General features: G+C 44.9%; 1 protein-coding gene across 3 annotated transcripts in view; it reads left to right on the forward strand.

Annotated features, from left to right (window-relative positions):
• The window catches only part of CFAP61 (cilia and flagella associated protein 61), a 337213-nt gene extending 311028 nt beyond the window's left edge, over window positions 1–26185 (forward strand). For all 3 annotated transcript variants that reach the window (XM_056567635.1, XM_056567636.1, XM_056567638.1), the window contains one exon: window positions 25868–26185. In XM_056567635.1, the coding sequence (XP_056423610.1) occupies window positions 25868–26068 (201 nt within the window). In that variant the 3' untranslated portion in view covers window positions 26069–26185. The remainder of the gene's footprint in view (window positions 1–25867) is intronic.
• The last annotated feature ends 1579 nt before the right edge of the window (window positions 26186–27764 follow it).

The raw sequence follows: 27764 nt of genomic DNA on the forward strand, positions 1-27764 counted from the left end.
TCTTGAAAAAATTAGAGGGCTTCAAAGTAGAGCAGCAATTTTCAAAAATTCCATGAAAATTGAAAAATCTGAAGGGACAGATGTTACAGAACTACAACTCCCAGCATGCCTGGGCAGTCTAGGGATGCTAAGAGTTGTAGTTTGGCAACATCTGGAGGGCTACCGTTTGGGCACCACTGTAACAGTGGTCTCCAAACTGTGACCCTCCAGATGTTGCAAAACTATAACTCCCAGCATGCCCAGACAGCCTTTGGCTGTCTGGGCATGCTGAGAGTTGCAGTTTGGCACCCACTAGGAAGGGCAGCAGTAAATATCACTTACTGCCCCCTTCCTCCCCCCCCCTCCCCCACGGCAGTCGCCACGCATCATCTTTGCAGGTACCGGGACCCCTCTCAGCAATGTGCCGGGATGCCTGCTGAATGATTTCAGCAGGCATCCCGGTCCGGTCCATACCCGGCTAGCGGCGGGGACCGGAATTCCCACGGGCGTATGCATACGCCCCACGTCCTTAAGGACTCGGGATGCAGGGCGTATGCATACGCCCGGTGTCCTGAAGAGGTTAAGATCTCTCCACAGGTGTTCAATGGGATTTAGATCTGGACTCATTTCTGGCCACTTCAGAACTCTCCAGTGCTTTGTTGCCATTCATATGTGGGTGCTTTTAAACGTATGTGTTAGGATTCGGCAGGCTGGAGGTGGATCCTCTGTGTCAGAGAGGGATTGGCGTGGACCATACCGATGGACCGGTTCTAAGTTGCTACTGGTATTCACCAGAGCCCGCCGCAAAGCGGGATGGTCTTGCTGCGGTGGTAGCAACCAGGTCGTGTCCACCGGTAACGGCTCAACCTCACTGACTGCTGAGAAGGCGTGGGACAGGAGGACTAGACAGAGGCGAGGTCAGACGTAGCAGGAGGTCAGGGCAGGCGGCAAGGTTCGTAGTCAAGGGCAACGGCAGAAGGTCTGGTAACACTGGTAAAGGCAAACACAGAAATGCTTTCACTAGGCACAGAGGCAACAAGATCTGGCAATGCTGGGAAGGGGAAGTGAGGTATTATAGGCATGGAGCAGATGGGAGCAATTACACTGATTGGGCCAGGCACCAATTAGTGGTGCACTGGCCCTTTAAATCTTAGAGAGCCGGTGCGCGCGCGCCCTAGAGAGCGGAGCCGCGCATGCCAGGACATGACAGCCGGGGAACGGGACAGGTAAGAAGATTGGGATGCGACCCGCGAGCGGGCGCGTCCCGCTATACGGATCGCATCCCCGCCTGCAGTGTCAGTGCAGCGCTCCCGGTCAGCTGGTCTGACCGGGGCGCTGCAGAGAGGAGAACGCCGCGAGCGCTCCGGGGAGGAGCAGGGACCCGGAGCGCTCGCGTAACAGTATGTTTGGGGTCATTGTCCTGCTGGAAGACCCAAGATCTCGGACGCAAACCCAGCTTTCTGACACTGGGCTGTACAGTACAACCCAAAATCCGTTGGTAGTTCTCAGATTTCATGATGCCTTGCACACATTCAATGCACCCAGTGCCAGAGGCAGCAAAACAACCCCAAAACTTTATTGAACCTCCACCATATTTCACTGTAGGTACTGTGTTCTTTTCTTTATAGGTCTCATTCCATTTTTGGTAAACAGTAGAATGATGTGCTTTACCCAAAAACTCTATCTTGGTCTCATCTGTCCACAAGACGTTTTCCCTGAAGGATTTTGGCTTACTCAAGTTCATTTTGGCAAAATGTAGTCTTGCATTTTTATGTCTCTGTGTCAGCAGTGGGGTCCTCCTGGGTCTCCTGCCATAGCGTTTCATTTCATTTAAATGTTGACAGATAGTTCGCGCTGACACTGATGCTCCCTGAGCCTGCAGGACAGCTTGACTATCTTTGGAACTTGTTTGGGGCTGCTTATCCATCATCCGGACTATTTTGCGTTGACACCTTTCATCAATGTTTCTCTTCCGTCCACGCCCAGGGAGGTTAGCTATAGTGCCATGGGTTGCAAACTTCTTTATAATGTTGCGCACTGTGGACAAACGTAAATCTAGATCTCTGGAGATGGACTTGTAACCTTGAGATTGTTGATATTTTTCCACAATTTTGGTTCTCAAGTCCTCAGACGCATTTTCTAGAAAAATTTCAGTGCTTCGAACATTTACAGCCATGACTGTATCTTGGAATGTGAAAGGCTTGCGCTTGCCAAACAAGCGAATGCTAATTTTTCGTCACCTGAAGCGTCTTCATCCGGACATCGCGTTACTCCAGGAGACTCATTTGTCAACTGATGACATACTCCGTATGTCTAAACTTTCGGTGGGGGAGGTGATTGGGGCACCAGCGGTTAATGGTAAGGCAGGCACTTGCGATTTTTATAAGGTCCGAGCAGAGCAGCTTGTGGCTCCCCTGACAGCTTATTTCAACCATCTTCTACATTCGGGTTCTTTGCCATTGCACTCCAACACAGCTACCATTAAACTTTTGTTGAAGCCAGGTAAGGACCCTCTCTTTCCACAATCTTACCGATCCATCTCCCTCATTAACCAAGACCTCAAGTTAGCTTCCAAATTGTTAGCCGACCGCCTGAGTGAATACTTACCTCTCTTAATTGGTCCCTCGCAAGTAGGCTTTGTCCGACACAGCTCAGCAGTAGCTAATATCTCAAAGGTCCTTACAGTCTTAGATAGGGTGCAGCACTGTCCCCAGCCTGGAGAAGCCCTGATTTTAATAGCTTAGATGCCGAAAAGGCTTTCGACAATGTCAGATGGGACTGGCTGAGGATGGTGCTGGACAGAATGGGGATAGTGGGTTGTTTTCGCACCTTCCTCGGTGGTCTTTATTCTTCCCCCATGGCCCAAGTTCATACTTCTGCCATATTGTCCTCCCATTTTCCCCTCTTCAAAGGAACGTGGCAGGGCTGTCCCGTCTCCCCTCTCATTTGATATTGCTCTAGAACCCCATGCCAGACATTTTAGAAGACTCTGATCTCTTCCGGATGATATCCTGATTTTCATGGCTGACCCACGTGCTCATTATGCCCGGTTAATATCCACTCTTGCTTATTTCTGTTCCTTCTCAGGCTATAAAGTCAATCAACTCAAAAGCGAGATTTTAACCCTAGGCCCTCATCAAGTGGCCTCTCATTGGTCCACTATGGGGATATCCAATGACCTTATCAAGCCTCATATTGGGCCCATATACCTATTTCTTTTCTGGGGAAATGTCATCTCATAAAGATGATATTTCCGAGACACCTTTACCAGCTTCAGACCCTGCCCCTTATTATCAAACGCAAGGATGTTACCTTGCTCAATCCAGCTTTCACATGCTTTATATGGGCAGGGAAGAGGCCCCGGATTGCGCTGCAATAACTGATGCTCTGTAAAGCCAAGGGTCAGATTGGCTTCCCTAATATCCGCGGCTACAATTTAGCCTGCAATTTTAGACATGTCCTTGACTGAATACATAGGTCTAGCTTCTACTCCAACTTCACTCTGGAGGAGGATCTAGTTTGCCCTTGGACCTTAGTGTCATGCCTCAATGCCCGCATCCCCTGCTTACCTGTCTATGTAAAGCGCGCTCTAGTACTTAGGGATACCATTTTGACCTGGAAGGCCCTCCACAAGGCCTTTGGGCTCCATTTTCTGCTGTCTGGACGCCTTGACCTCTGGGGCCGCAAAAATAGTCTGTTTGATCTTTGGCGCCTTCAGGGCCTTACAGTTGCTCTGCAACTGATGCATGCTGATGAAAAACATTGGCTCACTACACAGGAACTCCTCTCCTCCTTCATGCCACCCTCTCACTTCTTCAGGTATCACAGCTGCTTTCATTTTGCAAGTCTCGATTGCGGCACCCTTGCTCGGAGGTATTACCCTCTGCCTTTGAAAATATAGTGGGTCCATTGCCTAGGAAGGATCTCTATACAGGCTTTAATGCTCGTCTATTGAAGGTTTCTAAAAATGAGATCTTCTCCAAGTGGGAGGCTTTATTGCATGATCCTGAAATCTGTGACCAGTTGGACCAAGGTCCAAGCTAATGTAATCAATGAACGGTGGAGAGAAACTTATTTCCGAATCATGCATTTTGCTTTACTAGACTTTAATCTCCCAGCTTCCTCTTCATTTCCTGATAGAATCATGTCCTGTCCTAAATGTGATAGCCCAGGCACAGACTTTTATCATGGGATATGGGATTGCTCGAAGACTCAGGAGTTTTGGGAGCAGGTCATTTCCTACATTGACAGACATTGGGTGGTGCGGGTCCCCTTGAGTCCTCAGGCTCTTCTGTTCCATTCTGTCGAACTTGCTATGGCCAAGGTAGTGGGTCTACGCAGTTTACCTAGTTTTCTTCATGTTATCCTGTTAGTGGCGAAACGGATGCTTCTCCTGGAGTGGATCAAATCTGCGATGCCGGCCATAGCCCCACTGGCACTTGACAGATTTTTGGAACAGTGGGCTGTGCAAATGGAATATTACATTTTTAATTTTTACAGACGAAGGTTCAAAAATATCTGTCAGACACCTTTGGGGTGTAAATGCTCACTGCACCCCTTATTACATTCCACAAGGGGTGTAGTTTCTGAAATGGGGTCACACGTGGGGGGGGGGTCCATTGTTCTGGCAGCATGGGGGCTTTGTAAAAGCAGATGGCCTTCAATTCCAGCCAAATTCTTTCTACAATGCTCCTTCTCTTCTGAGCATTGTACTGCGCCCGCAGAGCACTTTACATCCACATATGGGGTATTTCCATACTTAGAGGAAAGAGTTACAAATTTGGGGGGGGAGTTTTTTTTTACTCCTCATGAAAATGAAAAATTTGGGGTAACACCAGCATTTAAGTGAAAAATGTTTTTTCATTTTCGCGTCCAAATTTAACAACAACTCGTCAATCACCTGTGGGGTGCAAATGCTCACTGTAACCCTTATTATGTTCCTTGAGGGGTGCAGTTTCCAAAATGGGGTCACATGTGGGGATGTTTTTTTTTTTTTTTTGCGTATATGTCAGAATCGCTGTAATTATTAGCCACCCCAGTGCAAATCACCAATTTAGGCCTCAAATTTACATGGTGCCCTCACACTCCTGAGCCCTGTTGTGCACCTGCAGAGCACTTTGCATCCACATATGGGGTATTTCCGTACTCAGCAGAAATTGCGCTACCAATTTTGGGGGGCTTTTTCTCCTCCTGAAAAGTAAGGGGCAACACCAGCATGTTAGTATAATTTTTTTTTTTTTTACACCAACATGCTGGTGTAGACCCCAACTTTTTTTCCATATAGGGTAAAAGGAGAAAAAGCTACCAAAAATTTGTAACACAATTTTTCTCCTGAGTATAGAAATACCTCATATGTGGCCCTTAACTGTTGTCGTGAAGTACGACAGGGCTCCAAAGTGAGAGAACGTCATGCATTATTTGAGGCCTAAATTAGCGTAGTGTAGTGTTTTTTGGTACATTCACATGGGCGGGGGTTCACAGCGAGTTTTCCTCTGGGAGTTTGAGCTTCGGCAGAAAATTTGCCACATCTCAAACTTGCAGCAGGAAACTAACTGTAAACCCCCACCCGTGATAATGTACCTTGTACATTCACATTGGGGTGGGGGCGTGAAAATCTCCAGCTGCTGCAAAACTACAACTCGCAACATGCACTGACCATGCATGCTGGGAGTTATAGTTTTGCAACAGCTGAAGGCAGACGGGTTCTCAGTGTTTTCCCACTAGTGTGCCTCCATCTGTTGCAAAACTACAACTCTCAGCATGCACTGAAGCCAAAGGGCATGCTGTTAGTTGTGATTATGCAACAGCTGGAGGGATACAGTTTGGAGACCACGGTGTAGTGGTCTCCAAACTGTGGCCCTCCAGATGTTGCAAAACTACAACTCTCAGCATGCCCAGACTGTCCAAGCATGCTGGGAGTTGTAGTTTGGCAACATCTGAAGGGCCACATGTTTCCGAACTTCAACTCCCAGCATTCCTGACTGTCTGGGCATGCTGGGAATTGTAGTTTTGCAACATCTGAAGGGCCACAGTTTCCAAACCACTATACAGTGGTCTCCAAACTGTGCACCTCTAGATTTTGCAAAACTACAACTCACAGCTTGCCCAGACAGCCAACAGCTGCCTGGGTATGCTGTGAGTTGTAGTTTTGTAAAATCTGGAAGGCCACAGTGTGCGCCCGCACCGCCACCTGACCTGATGGCCGCCTGCCTCCTGCCGCAGCTGATCGCTCTAACCGTTGTCTGCCACTACTTTACTAGTTCCCCCCGCTCTGCCCAGACTACCATGGGTGGGCAGAGCGGGGGAACTAACCTTTGAACCCCCATCTGCTATTGGGCAGTTGCAGGGGATAGGAGGAGGTGGCACCCCTGCCACCACACTCCTGTCCTTCAGGGTGATCCGGAAAAAAACGCGATCGCCATTACAGGGGGGTCTCAGGACCCCCCCCCCCCCCTAGGTATTTCCAAGGAATGCCTGCTGATTAATTTTAGCAGGCATCCCGTTATGATCACCACCCGGCGAGCAGCGGTGATCGGAAATACGGAGGGCATTAAGTACCGAAAAGCAAGGGAGTACCTGTACACCCTCCGTCCCCAACAGGTTAAAGAAAACATCAAACATTTTTCAATTTTCCACATTATATTTTGCACAAAAAATGCTGCATGTATCAACAAAAATTACTGCTATTATAAAGTACAAAGTGTCACAAGAAAAACAATATATAAAAATTAAACTATATATATATATATATATATATATATATATATATATATATATAATAAAAAAAAAAAATCAATGTGTCTTCAAAGCCTAAAATAGATGCATCCATTAGGCTTAAAGGGAGACTAAACATTAAAGTGTACTAAACATTAAAGTGTATCTGTCAAAAACTTTTCATATAATGTGCATAATACTATTATATGTATTTTTGTAATATACATTGATTTAAATTTTTTATATATATTTTTGGGTGAAAAAATGCTGTCCCTGCAGCTATTACCTGTGTGTCTCTATGAGGAGACCAAATACAGGAAGTGAAGGCAGGACAAGTAGGGCTCTGTACAGGCTTGTTAAACATCCAGGTGTGTGAGTCGGGAGCATGTCACAGAACCTCAGTGCACAGTGCCCTGCTTGCCCTCAGTACACAGAGCCCTACTTGTCCTCAGTGTACAGAGCCCTGCTTCTCCTCAGTGCACAGAGCCCTGCTTGTCCTCAGTATACAGAGCCCTGCTTGTCCTCAGTGTACAGAGCCATGATTGTCCTCAGTGCACAGAGCCCTGCTTGTCCTCAGTGTACAGAGCCCTACTTGTCCTCAGTGTACAGAGCCCTGCTTGTCCCCAGTGCAAAGAGCCCTGCTTGACCTCAATGCTCAGAGCCCTGCTTGTCCTCAGTGCAAAGAGCCCTGCTTGTCCCCAGTGCAAAGAGCCCTGCTTGACCTCAATGCACAGAGCCCTACTTGTCCTCAGTGTACAGAACCCTGCTTATACTCAGTGTAAAGAGCCCTGCTTGTCCTCAGCGCACAGAGTCCTGCTTGCCCTCAGTGCACAGAGCCCTACTTGTCCTCAGTGCACAGAGCCCTGCTTGTCCTCAGTGTACAGAGCCCTGCTTGTCCTCAGTGTACAGAGCCCTGATTGTCCTCAGTGCACAGAGCCCTTATTGTCCTCAGTGTACAGAGCCCTGATTGTCCTCAGTGTACAGAGCCCTGATTGTCCTCAGTGCACAGAGCCCTGCTTGTCCCCAGTGAAAAGAGCCCTGCTGGACCTCAATGCACAGAGCCATACTTGTCCTCAGTGCACAGAGCCCTGCTTGTCCTCAGTGCACAGAACCCTGCTAGTCCTCAGTGTACAGAACCCTGATTGTCCTCAGTGCACAGAGCCCTGATTGTCCTCAGTGTACAAAGCCCTGATTGTCCTCAGTGTACAGAGCCCTGATTGTCCCCAGTGCAAAGAGCCCTGCTTGTCCTCAGTGCACAGAACCCTGCTTGTCCTCAGTGTACAGAACCCTGATTGTCCTCAGTGCACAGAGCCCTGATTGTCCTCAGTGTACAGAGCCCTGATTGTCCCCAGTGCAAAGAGCCCTGCTTGACCTCAATGCACAGAGCCCTACTTGTCCTCAGTGTACAAAGCCCTGATTGTCCTCAGTGCACAGAGCCCTTTTTGTCCTCACTGTACAGAGCCTTGCTTGTCCTCAGTGTAAAGAGCCCTGCTTGTCCTCAGTGTACAGAACCCTGCTTGTCCTCAGTGTACAAATTCCTGCTTGTCCCCAGTGCAAAGAGCCCTGCTTGACCTCAATGCACAGAGCCCTGCTTGTCCCCAGTGCAAAGAGCCCTGCTTGACCTCAATGCACAAAGCCCTACTTGTCCTCAGTGCACAGAGCCCTACTTGTCCTCAGTGCAGAGCCCTTTGTCCTCACTGTACAGAACCCTGCTTGTCCTCGGTATAAAGAGCCCTGCTTGTCCTTAGTGTACAGAGCCCTGATTGTCCTCAGTGCACAGAGCCCTTCTTGTCCTCAGTGCACAGAGCCCTGCTTGTCCTCAGTGCACAGAGCGCTGCTTGTCCTCAATGCACAGAGCCCTGCTTGTCCTCAGTGTGCAGAGCCCTGCTTGTCCTCAGTGCACAGAGCCCTGCTTGTCCTCAGTGTACAGAGCCCTACTTGTCCTCAGTGTACAGAGCCCTGATTGTCCTCAGTGCACAGAGCCCTTCTTGTCCTCAGTGCACAGAGCCCTGCTTGTCCTCAGTGCACAGAGCCCTGCTTGTCCTCAATGCACAGAGCCCTGCTTGTCCTCAGTGTACAGAGTCCTGCTTGTCCTCAGTGCACAGAGCCCTGCTTGTCCTAAGAGTCCTGCTTGTCCTCAGTGTACAGAGCCCCGCTTGTCCTCAGTACACCGAGCCCTGCTTGTCCACCCACCCTTCCTGTAGGGACAAAAGTATACACATTTTTTAACCAATGTATATTACATATATACATATAATGGTATTAGCTACATTATATTTAAAAAATTGTTAACGACAGATACACTTTAAATAAACATAAAATTATATTAGGTGACTGTAGTAATAAAACTTACTCAGTGTTGATAACCTGGTCTTGCTGTCCCTGCTGGATTTGGCTCCCATCCAATGGTGCCCCATTGAGAAGCATGATCCTTCATAGGGGGCATAGTATAGACTGGAGAGTTGTCCTTCTGGAAGACAGGGGATCAAGCAGACACTTTACTCATTATGTATAACGGGGCAAAACTATAATAACAGACATGAAGTGAGTTATCTATCATTATCAATACTACATGTAATAGCCGACCCAACATTTTCCCCTATAGAAATGCCTGCAAGAATGCAAGCTGCAGGAACAAGCAGGAGCCACTGTCTTCCATCCTTAGTGTCTGATAAGGCAGAGCAAAGGTTCTAAGGTGTGCATGAAGATAGGTGGGAAAGTGATAAGAATACAAGGCGTTAACCCATGCTAGCATGTGTGGACTAGGTCCAATATTTAGGAAAGTGTGTGAAATGAAGCCCAAATTCCCTCTTTTAAAGGCCTTTTAGCATTGATAGAGATAATCATAAGTGGCCTGAATATTTTGTCTATGTTGTGTATAACATTTATTGCTCTAATGGTATTATATCTCATACTAGCTGAGTACCCTCCTTTGCCCGGTTTTTGAGCTGCTGAAGTTGAGTTGATCTTTTCTGTTTAAGTGCTCTCTGATGACACCTGTCTCGGGAACTGTCCCGAGTAGAAGCAAATCCCCAAAGCAAACCTCTTCTACTCTGTGCAGTTCCCGAGACAAGCAGAGATGTCAGCAGAGAGCACTGTTGCCAGACAGACAAGAACAACTCAACTTCAGCAGCTGATAATTATTGGAAGGATTAAGATTTTTTTATAGAATTAATTTACAAATCTGTTTAACTTTCTGAAGCCAGTTGATACAAAAAAAAAGTTTTTCCTGGAATACCCCTTTAAATCACCTATCCTATGTTTGTTGCTGACATATTAGTAACATTTGTGCTAAGTTTCACATTAATATCTTTAGCCGCTTGGACGTGATGCTGGAACATACACACATACACACACATTGGCCCTGATTTACTAAAGCTGCTTTCACACTGTGAAATAGTTCCGTTTAGGAACTTCCGCCAGAAGTTCCGTCACTATATCGGCGAAACCCGGCCGTTACAAAACACCTGACGGCCATGACTAAATTGCATTGCAGCTTATGGGGTTTTGTTACTGCCCGTTTGCACCCGCATATGCCTGTAATTCATTACGGGCGTTATACAGTGACGGGACATGGTGGCGGAAAAATTACTGCATGCATGTTTTTTTTTATTTGTTTTTTTTTTTTGCACTTTTCCCTACATTTTTTTTTTACACATGCTCTGATCTGTAGGTTTTTCCTCAGCTCAAATCCACCACATTTTCTGTGGAAATCTTAGTAAATATGTTGTTTTTTTGTGAAAATTTTGTGAACACACCCCTTTTCTGTGACTACACCCCCTTTTCAGGTTTTCTTAGTAAAATGGAGAGTTGGTCGGGTTTTTCACTTCTGGCGCAGACAGAATTCTGGTGCAGATTATGGCGCAGACAGAATTTCTGCTGCACAACCCCCAAAAATATGGGTTTTACAATCAGGGCCATTGAGTTTTATATATATATATATATATATATATATATATATATATATATATATATACATATATATATATATATATATATATATGTATATATATATATATATATATAAACTAGATGACATATTGACATGTGACAATTCTTGTAGAGCATTCTTCTACTCTTTATCAGACAGGATGAGGCATTGTGATAAACATGACAGATTTGTAGAATGTCCAGTCTGCGTTTGCACTTTCTAATAATTGAAAGAGAGCCAGAGATACATGGAGGGTGCATGCTGACCCCTGCTCCGTGCACGAGGAGAGCCAGAACGCCATGCAGGCGATCACATGAGGTCCTGACAGTAAGACCCCCCATGATCAGACACTTGTCCCCTGTCCTTTGGATAGGGGTTACATTTGCCTAAACTGAACTATTTCTTTAATGTAAAACTCTGGGGACATTTGGGCATAATTAGTAAAAGGTCATATATAGCATATCAAGGCCATTCATTGTTTCACTCTGGTTCCTCATAAGTTACTATACTGATCTGTACACTATGGGAAGGAATTTATTAAAGGAAAAGTGGAGCAGTTGCCTATAGTAACAAGATTGCGTCTTTAATATTTTTAACATTTTTCTCAATAGGTCCTTAAAGGGGTACTCCGGTGCTTACACATCTTTTCCCCTATCCAAAGGATAGGGGATAAGATGCCTGATCGCGGGAGTCCCGCCGCTGGGAACCCCCGTGATCTTGCACGCGGCACCCCGTTTGTAATCAGTCCCCGGAGCGTGTTTGCTCCGGGTCTGATTACGGGCGGTCACAGGGCGGACGGCGTGTCACATCACGCCTCCGCCCCCGTGTGAAGTCATGCTCCGCCCCTCAATGCATGCCTACCAGAGGGGACGTGACAGCTATCACGCCCCCTCCCGTAGGCTTGCATTGAGGGGCGGAGCGCGACGTCACACGGGGGTGGAGGCGTGACGTCACACGCCGTCCGCCCTGTGACCGCCCGTAATCAGACCCGGAGCAAACACGCTCCGGGGACTGATTACAAACGGGGTGCCGCGTGCAAGATCAAGCGGGTCCCCAGCGGCAGGACTCCCGCGGTCAGGCATCTTATCACCTAACCTTCGGATAGGGGATAAGATGTCTAAACACCGGAGTACCCCTTTAAAGGAAAACTATCAGCTTGCTCCCCCGCACTATCCAGCTATACTGGCTGAGTGCGGGGGAGGCTGACAGTTTGATGCTTACTGTGCCCGGATCCGATATCTTCGTTTTTCCCTACATGCTAATGAAGTGCTAACTGGCACAGGCGGTGTTAAATGGCACTCTGACGTCGCGGCCGCAGCGCCGCCCAGCCCATCAATATTTCTCCCCTCCCTCCGCCTCTCCCTCTTCTCTCCACTCTGTAATGAAGAGAGAGGGAAGGAATATTAATGAGCTTGGTGGCGCTGCGGCGGTGACGTCAGAGTGCCAGTTACCCCACCTGTGCCAGTTAGCACTTCATTAGCATAGAGGAAAAAACGAAGATATCGGCAGAATGTCTGGGCGGATCCAGGCACAGTAAGCATCAAACTGATCAGCGTCACCCGCACTACCAGCCAGTACCGCTGGTTAGTGCGGGGGGAGCAAGCTGACAGTTTTCCTTTAAAGGGAACTTATTACAGTTGTATTGGGTGGTAGTGCTTGTGGCACTCTTTGTTATTATTGTGCTGTTTTTAATAAATCTTTATTATTAGTATTATTATTATAGGTATGCAGTTGAGCCTCCTTGGTAAACTGGGGCATTACCTAGCCCCAAGTGCACTGCTACCCCTGCCTACCAACTTGTGTACCAAGCAGGTTACTATACACTTACTTGATGACTGTTTCCCTTTAAATATTCAGCAACTGAGAAGAATAAAAAAAACTAACAAAAATGGAACCCTTTGGCCCCTATTCTTCACAACAAAACATCAGGGTCATTAGTATAGAGTTACATGTGCTTATTCCTAAATGAGAAGCATCATTAAGTAGAAGCTGCTCGGCTTTTAGCCGTAATTAAGGTTTCTGAGATGTTTTCGGTGTGAAGATGAAAATATGTCATCAGAGCCAATTGGAGACAATGCAGATTTTAAAGGATGATTTATGGCCGTCATAAGTCCACTGGTACCTGTAGCAGAGATATCAAGGTGATGGAGAAGGCTGTAGATGGGCCCAGGATGCATTAGTGTTTCTAGTAGTATGCCAGCTTCATATAGGCACAGCGCGCTTCCCTGCATGAGTAACACTAGACTTGTCAAACACAGCTGAACGGCTGGTGGAAGTGCAGAGGTCACAGAAAAGCCTCATCTCCATTGTTTTAAGCTAAATATCATGTCTATACTGATACAGTATAAATCAACAGAAAATGGCTAATGTTTTGGCAAAGAATCCTATGCCAAAAATGAAAAAGTTTAAAAATGTGTTTACCCCACCCAAAAATGCATAGATAAAATATATTTAAAAAAAAAAAAAAAAAAGCAGTAAGTATGTAAGCCCTTTGCTTAATAAAGGCTCTGCATGACCTTAAAAGTAAAACATATCACCATCGCTTTACTGAAATCCATTTTGGAGTCCAGCCATTTTTTGTTACATTTATTAGAGTTATGTTACCAAACACAGGAGAAACGCATGTTTTAGGTTATGTTCACACGTCGGAATTTCAGTACGGAGAAACTCTGTGCGGACATTCCGGACACAGCCGGCACTAGGACCGCACATGAATGCGCTGTGTATGCATTCTGTACAGACTCCACACAAAGAATGAACGTGTTCATTTTTTGTGCAGACGTGGAAAATCTGGCACAGAAATTCCGCTGGTGTGCAAAACGCAGCAGAATCCCGTTAAATTCCATGGGACTCTGTTGCAGTGGAAGCTCAGTGCCAGATTCCAATGCGAATCCTGGTTGTTTTAGACCAAAGAATTACCACGGCCCTTCTCCCATGATTACTTAATTTGGGGCGTTACATCATGAGGGGTGGGGCTATGACGTCAGAAGCTCCCAGCGCCGCCTCCTGCGTTCGGAACAGTTTGTTCCAAACGCTGAGCAGCGGAGTACCTTTTTAATGCATTGACAGCTGCAAGATCTTATATAGGGGTGTGTCTTTCCAAATCATGTCCAATCTGAATACTTATGTACATAATAAAAAATAACATTATGGGGTATTGAGTGCAGAATTATAGGGAAACATACACAAGGCAGCAACATAATAAAATGTGAAAAAGTCTATTGCAAGCATAGGTGTGCGCAGCCTATTGTATTAGGGTGTGCACCCTAAAGCACAAACTCACGCCACGCGCGTGCGTGTGTATGTGTATATATATATATATATATATATATATATATATATATATATTCTCACACACACATACATACACATAGTTAGTATAGTTCCCCCACATTAGGTGCAGTATAAGTCCCTGCACATTAGGTTGGCAGTACAGTTCCCCACACATTAGGTGTGCAGTACAGTTCCCCCACATTAGGCTGGCAGTACAGTTCCCCCACATTAGGCTGGCAGTACAGTTCCCCCACATTAGGTGCAGTACAGATCCACCACATTAGGTTAGTAGTATAGTTCCCCCACATTAGGCTGGCAGTACAGTTCCCCAACATTAGGTTGGCAGTACAGTTCCCCCACATTAGGTGCAGTACAGTTCCCCCACATTAGGTGCAGTACAGTTCCCCCACATTAGGTGCAGTATAGTTCCCCCACATTAGGTGCAGTACAGTTCCCCCCACATTAGGTGTAGTATAGTTCCCCCACATTAGGTGCAGTACAGTTCCCCCACATTAGGTGCAGTACAGTTCCCCCACATTAGGTGCAGTACAGAACCCCCACATTAGGTGCAGTACAGATCCCCCACATTAGGTGCAGTATAGTTCCCCACATTAGGTGCAGTATAGTTCCCTCACATTAGGTGCAGTATAGTTCCCTCACATTAGGTGCAGTATAGTTCCCCACATTAGGTGCAGTATAGTTCTCCCCACATTAGGTGCAGTATAGTTCCCCACATTAGGTGCAGTGTAGTTCCCCACAAACATACAGCCTTCAGCCATATACAGTGTATGGCTGGAGGCTGTATGCCTGTGTACTGCCCCACTTCAGTGCTCCGACCACCGCTTCTCCGGTCTGGGGTCACGATCTACTGATATAGCCTATAGGCCATAGCAGTAGGTCCCGGGACTGGATGAGCGGTGGTCGGAACACCGAAGATGATGTTCAACTTACCATGCGCGTGCGTCCTCCTCGTCTATGCGCCATTCCTATGGGCGCACGCACGGGATGTCTTTGACGTCCCAGCGTGCGCTACCTGCAGGCGGCCCCTGCGTTTTTAAAGTTAACGCAGGGCCGCAGAAAGGTACCTGGGACATCCTTGTGTGAAAAGATCTTTCGGGACACAGGGATGTCCCGAATGTGACGAGGGCGATTAGCACACCCCGGCACACCCTGTGCGCACGCCTATGATTTCAAGCACTCCAAGGGTCCAGAGGCATTTTATAGAAATTATTAGGGACTTTTACATAAATTAGCAGAATTGTTTAGAAGTTCACTGCTCCAATGATGACCTGTCAGCAGTCTGTTCTATCATTTGCCTACAATTACACACTATAGACTCCATAGGGGCCAGCTTATTAGCGTATATAACCTTAGTTATATTGAATTTAGTATTTTCTCTGCATGCCCTGCTTTTTCTTTAACTCTTTCCACTCTGAGACATTTCCTGTTATGTTCTGTAGAGCACCTCTCTGGTGGAGACACTGGGGGAGGGGTATTCATGAAAAGTGGAGTAGGTGCACATGTTTTTACTCTATTAATTCACATGGTGGAAACTGTGTACCTGCACCAAATGTATTACATGGCGCAGGGCATGTGATAAATATGGTGCTGATTACATTTCTTACTCTTTCTCACACTTTGTATGATGTTTCCTCTGCAACTTTTTGTGTGACTTTTTAACCCGTGCGACTTTTTAATAATGCTGTCCACAGTCAGTTTGTAAGCCAAGTCAGGTCTGGTGTAGATTTGAGCCTCAGCTAGTGCAGTTGCGCCAAACCATGCGACAAACTGAAAAGTGGCGTATCATAAATTCCTGACCACCGCATGATATCAACTGAAATCACCACAAAAGTCGCAATGAAAACATTGCATCCGAGACAAACTGTGTGACAAATTTACCCCCCAAAACCAGGGTAAAAACCAATGAAAACTTCCCCCCTACTGTCTAAGAGGCTTTAGTTCTGTCTCTTTACTTTGTCCCCACCCCCACTATCAATCACGCCCAAACTTTCGAGCAAATTCCCTATTAATGGGCGGTTATCATTGGCGGCACTTAATAAAAGTCACCCCCATGAGTCATTGATCTACGATTATCACGCATTCCGTAAAGTTCATAAGTAAAATGAAGACTGGCCCGTTGACTGCCCCTCACTCTATCATTACTATTGTCAACCGTGACATCCTTTCTAGTGCATTACTATTCATGACACATGACTAATAATTTAGGAAAGATTAGGCTTAATAAATGATGACAAGCCATAACAAATATATACATTAGCGTGCCGTTCGGACGGTGCCCGAGAGGTGCGGTCCTATTGTGCACAGTATGTGATTATGGGCCTGGAATGTTCTCTTTACTATTCCATGATATGGCAGAGAAGGTGCCCATGTGCACACACAAGAGCGTCAGCTAATCCTCTCAGATAGCCACAGCCACCAAACACATTTAACCCCCGCTGTGAAGATGCTGGACCAGCTGCCTCCATGTCTGATGCCAGCTATTACCATCCTCTTGGTAGTACATGCGGATGTTCAGCTTGCTGCCTCCCTCGAGACCTAGTCATTTTTACAGAGCAGCCAAGCATCCTTTATTAGAGGGACGGCGATCCCAAATCTCTGCATTTGTAATGCAGGACTGAGCATTTGCTATCCCGAGGACAAAGATGAATAACACTTTGTTTCCCCTCCGTCTCAGAAATGACTGCATCATCCCGTTTATTTATTTTTGCGCAGAAAATGATGTATTCTACAATAAGCCATCTTACTTGGGATACTTAGGGCACTAATCCAGTCACTTTTAATAGCGTGCCCTGACTCCACTGCATGGTAATGCCTTTTTTTTTTTTTTTTTTTTACATTCTCTCTCGCCAGATTTTTATATGATTCATTTACCGCTCTCTGGTGATTTCATTAGATTTCGTTGCTTATTAAAAAAAATATTTTTAATGGATGTCAACAAAGCGATAAAATTCGGAAGCTTTCGCAATTAAGTATAGGCGAAAAAGTTCTGTGATCTGTATTGATTCCAGCTTCTCGGTCCGTGTCCCAATGAATCATTTAGGTCGGCAATGCTTTAAAAAAAAAAAAAAAATTTTAAAAAATAAACAATAAATAAATAAATAAAAAATAAATACAAAATAAAAAAATAAAAAAAAAATAATAATAATAATAATAATAAATGAATGTAATAAATGAAAAAAAATCAAGTTTAAGATCTTACAGAATCCAAATAATTTCTGGACATAACCCAACATTGTATTAGACATTAAACCATACAGCACCCTCTGTAAGGTGACTAGACCCTCTGTAAGGTGACTAGCACCCTCTGTAAGGTGACCAGCATCCAGCCCTTTACCCCTTGTTGTCAATAGTTTACTACAGTGTTTCCCAACCAGGGTTCCTCCAGCTATTGCAAAACTACAACCCCCAGCATGCCCGGACAGCCTTCGGCTGTCCGGGCATGCTGGGAGTTGTAGTTTTGCAACAGCTGGAGGGACCCTGGTTGGGAAACGTTGGTTTACTGTATGGTCGCAACTCAAAAACAGGACCGTTTCCTAGAAAATCCTAATTTCCTTCTGTTTCATGTCAAAAGCCATAATGCCGGTAGACATTAATGCATTTTCTGCCAGTTTTCCCATCTTCCCCGAACAGTGCAGATTAAGGTTCTTCCTTTATGTTTTATCACAGATATGTTAAACATAGCCCCGGGCGTGCACACAGCTATCTCTATCCGGCCTCCATAGTCCCTGATCCTCTGCTTTGACTTTCAATTAGGTGTATTCCGCTGGCTGCTAAACTCTCGCTCGTGTCCTTATTATTTCTCTTTCGTGCCTTTTATACATTTGCATGCTGAGATTTCATGGGCAAACATTCATTTACACATTTACTGGTGTATAGTTACTTTTGATGTTCTTTATTATTTTTATTTTTTACTAAAATTGTCATGTGACCCAGTATGGACCATAGTGATCGGGCATTCTTGATATTTTAAAATCCTTCGGATGATCAAAAATCACACCCACTGCATTCTGATATGTGGTCCTGTGATCTACTTTAGGGTGGCTTCAAACTGGCGTAAAAAAAAAAATGTGTTAATTTTTGTGCGACGCTGTTAGTTCTTGCGCAGAACAGGTACCAGGTACAGGGCCAATGCAAGGTGAGTTTTCTTTTAGCATTTTGCAAATCCCCCCAAACCCCCCGCCCCATGTTGGCAGCACCCATTGCAAGGCAAAGTATTGTATGTCTATGGCCTATGAATGCAAAGGCTCATTACAGGGGTATTACAGGAATTTTTATATTTTTTTATATCAACTGGCTCCAGAAAGTTAAACAGATTTGTAAATTACATCTATTAAAAAATCTTAAACCTTCCAATAATTATCAGTTGTACCAAATAAGTTGAGCTGTTCCTTTCTGTCTGGCAACAGTGCTCTCTGCTGACATCTCTGCTTGTCTCGGGAACTGCACAGAGTAGAAGAGGTTTGCTATGGGGATTTGCTTCTACTCTGGACAGTTCCTGAGACAGGTGTCATCAGAGAGCACTTAGACAGAAAAGAACAACTCAACTTCAGCAGCTCATAAGTACTGAAAAGATTAAGATTTTTTAATAGAAGTAATTTACAAATCTGTTTCCAGAGCAAGTTGACCCCTTTGTTGGAGCTCTGTTCTATTAAAGGGAATAGAAAAACAGAGCTAATTTAAAAACAGCTCCCTGTCTGTCTCCAGGTTATGTGTGGTTCTGCATTGAAGTGAATGGAGAAAAGTTGTAATATCACACACAACCTGGGGACAAACATGGAGATGTTTTTTTTTAAAGAAATTAGCTCTGTTTTTCTATTCCTGGATAACCCCTTCTAAATAGCAGAGCATGACAACTATACTGCAAGCACTTAGCTTCAGAGAGTGGCGATGTGTCAGTGTATGCATCGGCGTTCACCAAGGGTCCACGCAGGATTTTCTCAAGGGTTGGGGTTTAGAAACATAACAAAGTAATAACTCTCCACCAGGATCTATAACTAATGAAGTGAATAAATAATACCAACTGCTAGGAAATAAAAAGCACTAAACCACCATAAGAGTCCAATAGCATCTATAACATCACTATACTACCACCATACTATATTACCACCACACAGTGACTGGATCATACCACATTACTGGTAACAAGGAGTGTAGAATCAGCTCATCCAATAGCCCAGACACCGAGCATTGAGTAGGTGCGGACTGCACCCAAGAGCAATATGGAAAAGACAAGGAGGCTCCAGCTGGGTTTCAGATCCACATGATTGACTTTATTCACAAGCTTCTACATAAAAAACAGGTGAGTGGCAGGAAGTGACGCGTTTCGGCCAGGTGCTGCCCTTAGTCATACAATGATTACACATTCCCAGGATCATAAATATGGAAGTGGGAAAGGGAAACGCAGGACAGGTGTGTATACCCGTTACAACCGCATTAACCCCTCCACGTCCATTTACAAAAGATATGTCATGAAAACCACTCACCTGTTTGCTCTCCTCCACCCCTCCCCACTTGACTTTCAGCACAGATCTCTGTACATCAATCATGCAGACTATGGAGGGGTGGAAAGGGAGGAGGAGTCTCTTATACAACTTGGGTAACACCTACTTGACACTTGAGGTCTGAGCATGATGTAGGGCTGACAAGTTCCCTTTAACAATGGATTTAGATCACTTGCTAAGTAGAGATGCCCATGAACAATTCCCAGGTGGTATCTCAAATTTAAAGGGCATTTCGAGTAAGATCAATGTCTGAACGGTGGGATGCTGAAAACTGGCTAATTGCTGATCAGCTGTTTGGAAGAGCCACAGCGTCTGCATATACAGAAATTGGAGCAGGAAGCACACAGCGCTGTACATTGTGTAGTGGCCATGCTGAGTAAGGCTACATTCATATTACATCCGCTGGGAAATTTCAAAACCGGGAGCTCTCGTATCCCAGCTGGACCGTTGCTGAAACCCGGACCTAAAACCGTAGTATACCACAGTTTTAAGTCTGGTCACAAAACCGGATACGGGACAAAAATGAGCCGTGACTCTGGTCGGCTCATTAAAGTGAATGGGTTTCGGACCCGGCAGCCGTAGTGACTAAATATAATGTGAATGTAGCCTAACTGGGATCTAAGCTGCAGTATTAGCTGCATTTAATGAAGGTGCTGTGGCTCTGCCAAAAAAACTGATCTGCTGGGGTATCAGGTGTCATCACCCCAGCAATTCAATACTGAAGGACCATCAATATATTTTCACCCCTTTAAAGGGTTACTCCGGCGGAAAACATTTTTTTTTTTTTAAGTCAACTGGTGCCAAAAAGTTATACAGATTTGTAAATTACTTCTATTTAAAAAAAAATCTTTATCCTTCCAGTACTTATCAGCTGATATATGCATCACAGGAAGTTCTTTACTTTTTGGATTTCTTTTCTGTCTTACCACAGTGCTCTCAGCTGACACCTTTGTCCATGTTAGGAACTGTCCAGAGGAGGAGCAAATCTCCATAGCAAACCTCTCCTGCTCTGGACAGTTCCTGACATGGACAGAAGTGTCAGCAGAGAGCACTGTGGTCAGATAGAACATAAATTTAAAAAGAAAAGAACTTTCTCTAGAGCATACAGCAGTTGATAAGTACTGGAAGGATCAAGATTTTTAAATAGAAGTAATTTACAAATCTTTTTAACTTTCTGGCACCAGTTGATTTAAAATCCCCCCCCCCCCCCCCCCCCTCTGGAAAACTTCTTAAAGGGGTACTCTGCCAAAAAAATAAAAATCTTTCCACCAGAGTACCCCTTTAACCAAGTCTCAATAGACATTACAAGTCCCAAGGTCAATGGTCCTTTTTAATTACATATGGCACTAAAATGCATTGAATTAAATTAAACTTTAGGAATTGTTGTGAGACAGTCTTGTTATAATTGTTTAACTGGCATAAAGGGGAAAGCTGTTAAATTAATGACACAACACCAGAAGATTCCGAGGAACCTATTGATAAATCTTCCCCATTGATTATTGGCTACACTTGTGCTACAAATGACATCAATGTCTATATTATGTGCTGCACAGCCCAGTAACCTATATACCTAACCAATCTTTTATTAACTAAAAGTAATTAGCCTAGTGCAAGCTTAACCAATTAAAGCAAGTGTACTATTGATCACTCTTAATGGACACATACAGCGTCCATGACACGTACAGTTCATGTCCATGAACAGTGGGAAGATTTTTCAATGCAAAAGCCCTCCCTGTGTCCCTTGATCCTACTGGATACATTTTAAAATATTGTCCACTTTTTGACACAACTTTTTTGCTGGTTCCTAATACTCACTGGATTGACAAAAATGTGGTGTGAAAGGAGCCTGATTACTTTGACCTGTAAATAGACACTTTACTTCTATCAAGCTTTGCATTAATCAATAGTGCATATAAGAATCTCTGTAATATATTTTAGCAGACAGAAAATGTGTCTTTTCTCGCTTATCAGGCTACTATCCACATAAACATAATTTACTATACAAAACCAGCTTAAATCCTGCTGGAGGTGGACAAGCTCACTGAGAGATCAGATTACAGCAGCTCATAGAAGTCTATAGAAAGGGGAAGAGAGGGAGTGGCTGGAGAGACATAAGCAGACAAAGACAAGGCTGCAGCTTGTAGTAAGTGTTATATCACCCCCAGTGCTGGATTCACAGCTCAGTACTGCTCTATAATGTCATCCTGTTGCTTCTGAGGGTGTGCTATAGAAATATAATAGAGCAGGTTCCCCTTCTGTATGTCTGCAGTGTACAGTTGTCCCTCAACATATGATGGTAATCCGTTCCAAATGGACCATTGTTTGTTGAAACCATCGTATGTTGAGGGATCCGTGCAATGTAAAGTATAGGACAGTGGTCTACAACCTGCGGACCCCCAGATGTTGCAAAACTACAACACCCAGCATGCCCGGACAGCCAACGGCCGCCGTGTCCCCGAAGTGTCCCTGACGCTCCGGCAAGGCCTCTGCTTCCCCGGCATCCTCGCTCTCCGTCGCCGCCATCACGTTGCTCCTATTGGATGACAGGACGGTATGCACAGCGACGTGATGGCGACGATGAAGGGCGCCGACGATGCAGGGGATTCCGAAGAGGACGCGCCGGAGCCCCGAGGACAGGTAAGTGATCGTCAGCGGATCACATGGGGCACCGTAAACGGCTGAAGCAGTCTGCGCTGCCGGATAGCCGTTTATGCGATGGCCCCAACATACAAAAGCATCGTATGTTGATGCTGCCTTCAACATGCGATGGCCTCTGAGAGGCCATCGTATGTTGAAATGATCGTATGTCGGGGCCATCGTAGGTCAGGGGGTCACTGTATTGGAGACCTCATAGTGGTTAAGGTCCACCCACTAGTTAATGTAGGCCATTGGGCAGCATGGTGGCTCAGTGAATAGCACTGTTGCCTTGCAGTGCAGGGGTCCTAGGTTCAAATGTTTTTTCCATGTTTACTTGGGTTTCCTCTGGGTACTCCTGTTCCTCCTGCACTTCAAAACATACTGATAGGTGAATTTAGATTGTGAGCCCCAATGGGGACAGAGACCAATTTGAGTGTACAGCACTGTGAAATTTGTGTGCGCCATATATATACCGGTATATATATATATATATATATATATATATATATATATATATATATAGAATTATTTATTATTAGTTTAGAAATGTTTCAATTGCCACAAAGGAAAAAAAACATCACAAGATGTCCCTCTGCTGAGAAACCCTATCTGCAAAATATCGATTTTCCTGCAGTGCACCTGCAGGAAGAATTAGGCACAGAACCCCTGTATAAGGCCATTATCTGTTAGTTAAAGAAGAGACTGGCTACAAAGACCATCTCTGGCTCTCGTGGACCTGGCATATCCCTGTAGTAAATGGCCAGCCCACTGGGCCCACATGGTTAATTGTGTAATGTTTAATTCTCCTGCAGTGGTTTGTGGGTGAATATGATGCCAAGAGTGCTCATGCATAGTACAGCTAATGACTGGAGGCCCTTGTAGTGAGAATCTATAACCAGCTTTTCACCAAGAGCCCCTTCTAACAGAAAGACAGGTCCTTTATCTAGGTGACCCATGCATTATTAAGTCAAGATTCATTTCCCTTAAGTTATAGTGACCTAACGAATCTCAAGCTCAGATCTCAAGTGTCAAGGAGGTGGTGCTAAGCCTCTCCCCTTACTGCATGATTGATGTCCAGGACTTCTCTTCTAGCACTGAGCACCACCTCCTTGATAATTGAGCTCTGAGCATGATTTAGAGCTGACAAAATCCCTTTAAGGGTTCGTTCACACGTATGCAGATTTGATGCACAGGATTTTCTGCTGCAGATTTCAATTTAAACTAAATGACTGAGCACAGCTTCTAATTGGCAGTTACAAATCCTGCGCATCAAATCTGTGTAGGATCCTGTACGTGTGAACGTACCCTAAAGGTATTATCCTGCTTGCACAATCTCAACTTGCTTTAAAGGGGTACTCCGGTGCTTACACATCTTTTCCCCTATTCAAAGGATAGGGGATAAGATGCCTGATCGCGGGAGTCCAGCCGCTGGGGACCCCCGGGATCATGCACGCGGCACCCCGTTTGTAATCAGTCCTCGAAGCGTGTTCGCTCCGGGACTGATTACAGGCGACCACCGGGCCGGCGGCATGTGACGTCACGCTCCGCCCCTCAATGCATGCCTACGGGAGGGGACGTGACAGCTATCACGCCCCCTCCCATAGGCTTGCATTGAGGGGCGGAGCGTGACGTCACACGGGGGCGGAGGTGTGACGTCACACGCCGTCCGCCCTGTGATTGCCCGTAATCAGACCCGGAGCAAACACGCTCCGGGGATTTATTACAATCGGGGTGCCGCGTGCAAGATCACGGGGGTCCCCAGCGGCAGGACTCCCGCGATCAGGCATCTTATCCCCTATCCTTTGGATAGGGGAAAAGATGTGTAAGCACCGGAGTACCCCTTTAAAGGACATTGACAATAACCACATCTCAAAGTGTCTTCCTGTTGGGATCCCCAGCGATCAGCTGTAATCTGTGGGGTAAGATGCAGAAGGGCAGAGGGATTCAATTAACCTAAGGCACCACCACAGATGAAATTAAAGGGGGTATCGACCATAAGGTGATTTTAGTACGTACCTGGCAGGCAGTAATGGACATGCTTAGGAAGGATCTGCGCTTGTCTTGGGCTAAATGGCTATGCTGTGAGATTACCATAACACTGTGGCTAGCTTTTTGTGAACTCGTATTTCCTGTTTGAGTTTATCTTTTTTTGCCAACAAATCCCACAATTCCATTTTCCTCCCTCCCACACATCAGCCACCCCACCCATTGAAACATAAATGAGCTGCATCCATTCAAAAGACCTGTGGTTTTCAATCAGGGTGCCTACAGCTGTTGCATTAGTTGCAGATTGATCTCTCTCCCACCAAGCGATCCCTCCACCCATTGAAGCAGACAGGCTCCCTGTCATCAGCTGACTAGTGAGTCAGGTCTCGGCCGCATTGCAACCTGGGAAAAATCTGAGACAACAGTCATTTTGTATGCTGTTAAAAATAAATAGTGGGGTGAAAATCACATAAGAATTGTGAGAAAACCGTCACACACAGGTACAGACACTATATTATGAACTACACTAACTTTACAGCCCCTGTAGCATAGTGAAATACCCCTTTAAGTTCCTAATAAAATCACTAAGCTGTTTTGTTAAAGGCGTTGTCCGCGATATAGCACCTGCCCCCTCTGGTCTTTCAAGGTATACAGACAAGGGCCATAGTGGAGGAGAGCAGAGCAGAAGAGCAAGTACTTTTTCTGTTTCCCAGAAAACCCCTTTAAAGGGGTATTCCACTGGAAATAAAAAATAAAAATGTAAATCAACTGGTGCCAGAAAGTTAAACAGATTTGCAAATTACTTCTATTAAAAAAATCTTAATCCTTCCAGTACTTATCAGCTACTGTTATGATCCAAAGTTATTTTCGAATTTCCTTTCTGCCTGACCACAGTGCTCTCTGCTGACACCTCTGTCCATTTTATGAACTTAGATAGATTTTCTATAGGGATTTGCTCCTACTCTGGACAGTTCCTAAAATGGTCAGAGGTGTCAGCAGAGAGCACTGTGGTCAGGAAGAAAGGAAATTCAAAACAAAAAGAACTTCCTGTGGATCATACAGCAGCTGATAAGTACTGGATGGATTAAGATTTTTAAATAGAAATAATTTACAAATCTGTTTAACTTTCTAGCACCAGTTCATTTATAAAAAAAAAAAAAAAAAAAAAAAGGTTTCCAGTGGAGTAACCCTTTAATGTATAGACATTGTAACAATTCTTTATTCCGACCCGAAGATGAGGATTGAGAATTGTGGAAGGGGCTGCAGTGCTCTTTAGTCTACCATGCCCCTACAGCCTCTACTGCTTTCCCCGGGAGAAACAATAGAAGGTGAGAGATGGTAGATAAAGGACACGTGTTCTACATATCAGTCAGGGTCCCATTACATCACATCCTTATATTTCTTAAAATAATACAGAACACCTTTGTGCGCAAAATGTTATTTATCTGGTGTCATTTCCTAGGATGCGGATCCTCCATGTTATTTCTACTATTTAAAGGAGTAGTCCAATCCTGAAAAACGTATCCCCTATCCTAAGGATAGGGGATAAGTTTCAGATAGCGGGGGTCCGACCGCAGGGACTCCCGCAATCTCCCGTAAGGGGCCCCAGCAGCCCGAGGGAAGGGGGCGTTTCAACCACCGCACAAAGCTGCCGATGACACGCCCCCTCAATACAACTCTATGGCAGAGCTACCGTTGGCAATCTCCAGCTCTGCCAAAGTGCTGTATTGAGGGGGCGTGTCGGCTGCTGCTTCGTTTTTCAGTACTGGACTACTCCTTTAATCTTGTATTATTATTTTTTTTTATGTGTAACTCTCTTTTCTAGGTGCATGACCAGCCTTCCATGAAGGAATTAGTGCAGAAGGTCACAGGGGATGAACTGAATCTTGCGGAAACCCCCCAAAAATACCTCAGACGCGTCCTGGAGCAGAATGGATACAAACAAGACATAGAGAAGAGAATCCTGAACTACCTTCATTTCAACAGCAACCACTTGTCCATGTTTGCCAGGCCTGGGATTGTATAGGTCTTGGGAACTTACTGGATACTCAACAGAGTGCACTGTGCATGTCATCCTGCAGGGGGAGCTGCTGTCTGCACCACTGTATAGGAAACTACTTATAAATAAACATAAATGTATGTTTGTTTGTTTTTTCATTTTTTTTCTCTTCCAAACGTATTCGCTATGTCAACTAGAGCCTGAAAACGAAACACCTCTGCGCCTGGTCATACATATACAGGAATGTAATGCATATGATCACCCAAACAGGTGCAGGTCTCATTGACATGTGCACGACCCTAAATTCAGCTTCTATTTAATAACCATTATAACCACCCTATACTGCATTATACATCTACAGAGAAGTTACAATATGTATAGAGTCAGACATTGTATATGTCAATGTTCTCAAACTGTGGACCTCCAGATTTTGCAAAACTACAACTCCCAGCAAGCCCGAACAGCCAACGGGAGTGGTGCTGGGAGTTGTAGTTTTGCAACATCTGAAGGTCCACATTGTGGAGACCCCTGGTGTGTATATATATATATATAATCAGCTGGGTGCATATATTTCTAACAACCACCTCTAGCATTGTGATGTACTGGACCGTAGACTCTATAGCTGTTGCCAAACTACTACTACTACTATCATGCCCAGAACATATGCAGGGTATATGTATTTCTAAGGGTGACACAATAGCCAGCTCTGCATTGTTATGTGTTGTACTAGTACAGTCTTCTCCAACTTTTGGCATTCCAATTATAGAAAAACGACTACTCTTTAATGCCCAGAGAGCCAAAGTCTTTCTGGGCATGATGGGAGTTGTGCAACAGCTGAAAAGTCAAAGGCTGGGAAACACTGTTCTAGAATATTTAAGTTAAAAGTGTACTCCAGAGGGAAATTTCTTCTTCAAAAATCAGCTGGTGCCAGAAAGTTACACAGATTAGTCATTTTCTTCTATTTAAAAATTTTAATCCGTCCAGTACTTATCAGCTGCTATATGCTCCACGGAAAGTTGTGTAGTTATTTCCAGTCTAATAACAGTGCTCTCTGCTGCCCCCTCTGTCCATGTCAGGAACTGTCCAGAGTAGGAGCAAATCCCCATTGTGAATCTCTCCTACTCTGGACAGTTCCTGCCACGGACATTGGTATCAACAGAGAGCACTGTGGTCAGACTGGTAAGAACTACACAACTTCTGTAGTATACAGCAACTGATACTTGAAGGATTAAGAATTTTTTATAGAAGTCATTTACAAATCTGTTTAACTTTCTGGCACCAGTTGATTAAATTTTTTTCCCCTTTGGAATACTTCTTAAAGGGGTACTCCACCGAAAAACATCTTATCCCCTGTCCCCTACCAATGTCAAAGGTTTGTTCCTCCTATTCTGTCATGTGCATTAACATAATGCTTTGTACCTAGTACAGTATATATACTTATACAGTATATTGAGTATTTTCCTTCTCTCCTCATCACCATGGTTAGCGCCTGCCCCTTCTGTAGACAATTGAACATTTCAAGTGGAATTCTGTAAAAATATTCAGCTTGGAAATTGATTTCAATGGGATTCTACGGCCCGATTCCGGCCTCCGCAGAAAGAATAGTCAAGTCTATTCTTTCTACGGATTCTGCTCAGAAACGCATTGCCGTCTATCCCGCTAGATCATTCAAATGTGCGAACTGTCCTCACGGTATCGGTCGAGTGAACATGGCCTAAGAGTA

Source organism: Hyla sarda, chromosome 3, assembly GCF_029499605.1.
Source record: "Hyla sarda isolate aHylSar1 chromosome 3, aHylSar1.hap1, whole genome shotgun sequence".
NCBI lineage: Eukaryota > Metazoa > Chordata > Amphibia > Anura > Hylidae > Hyla > Hyla sarda.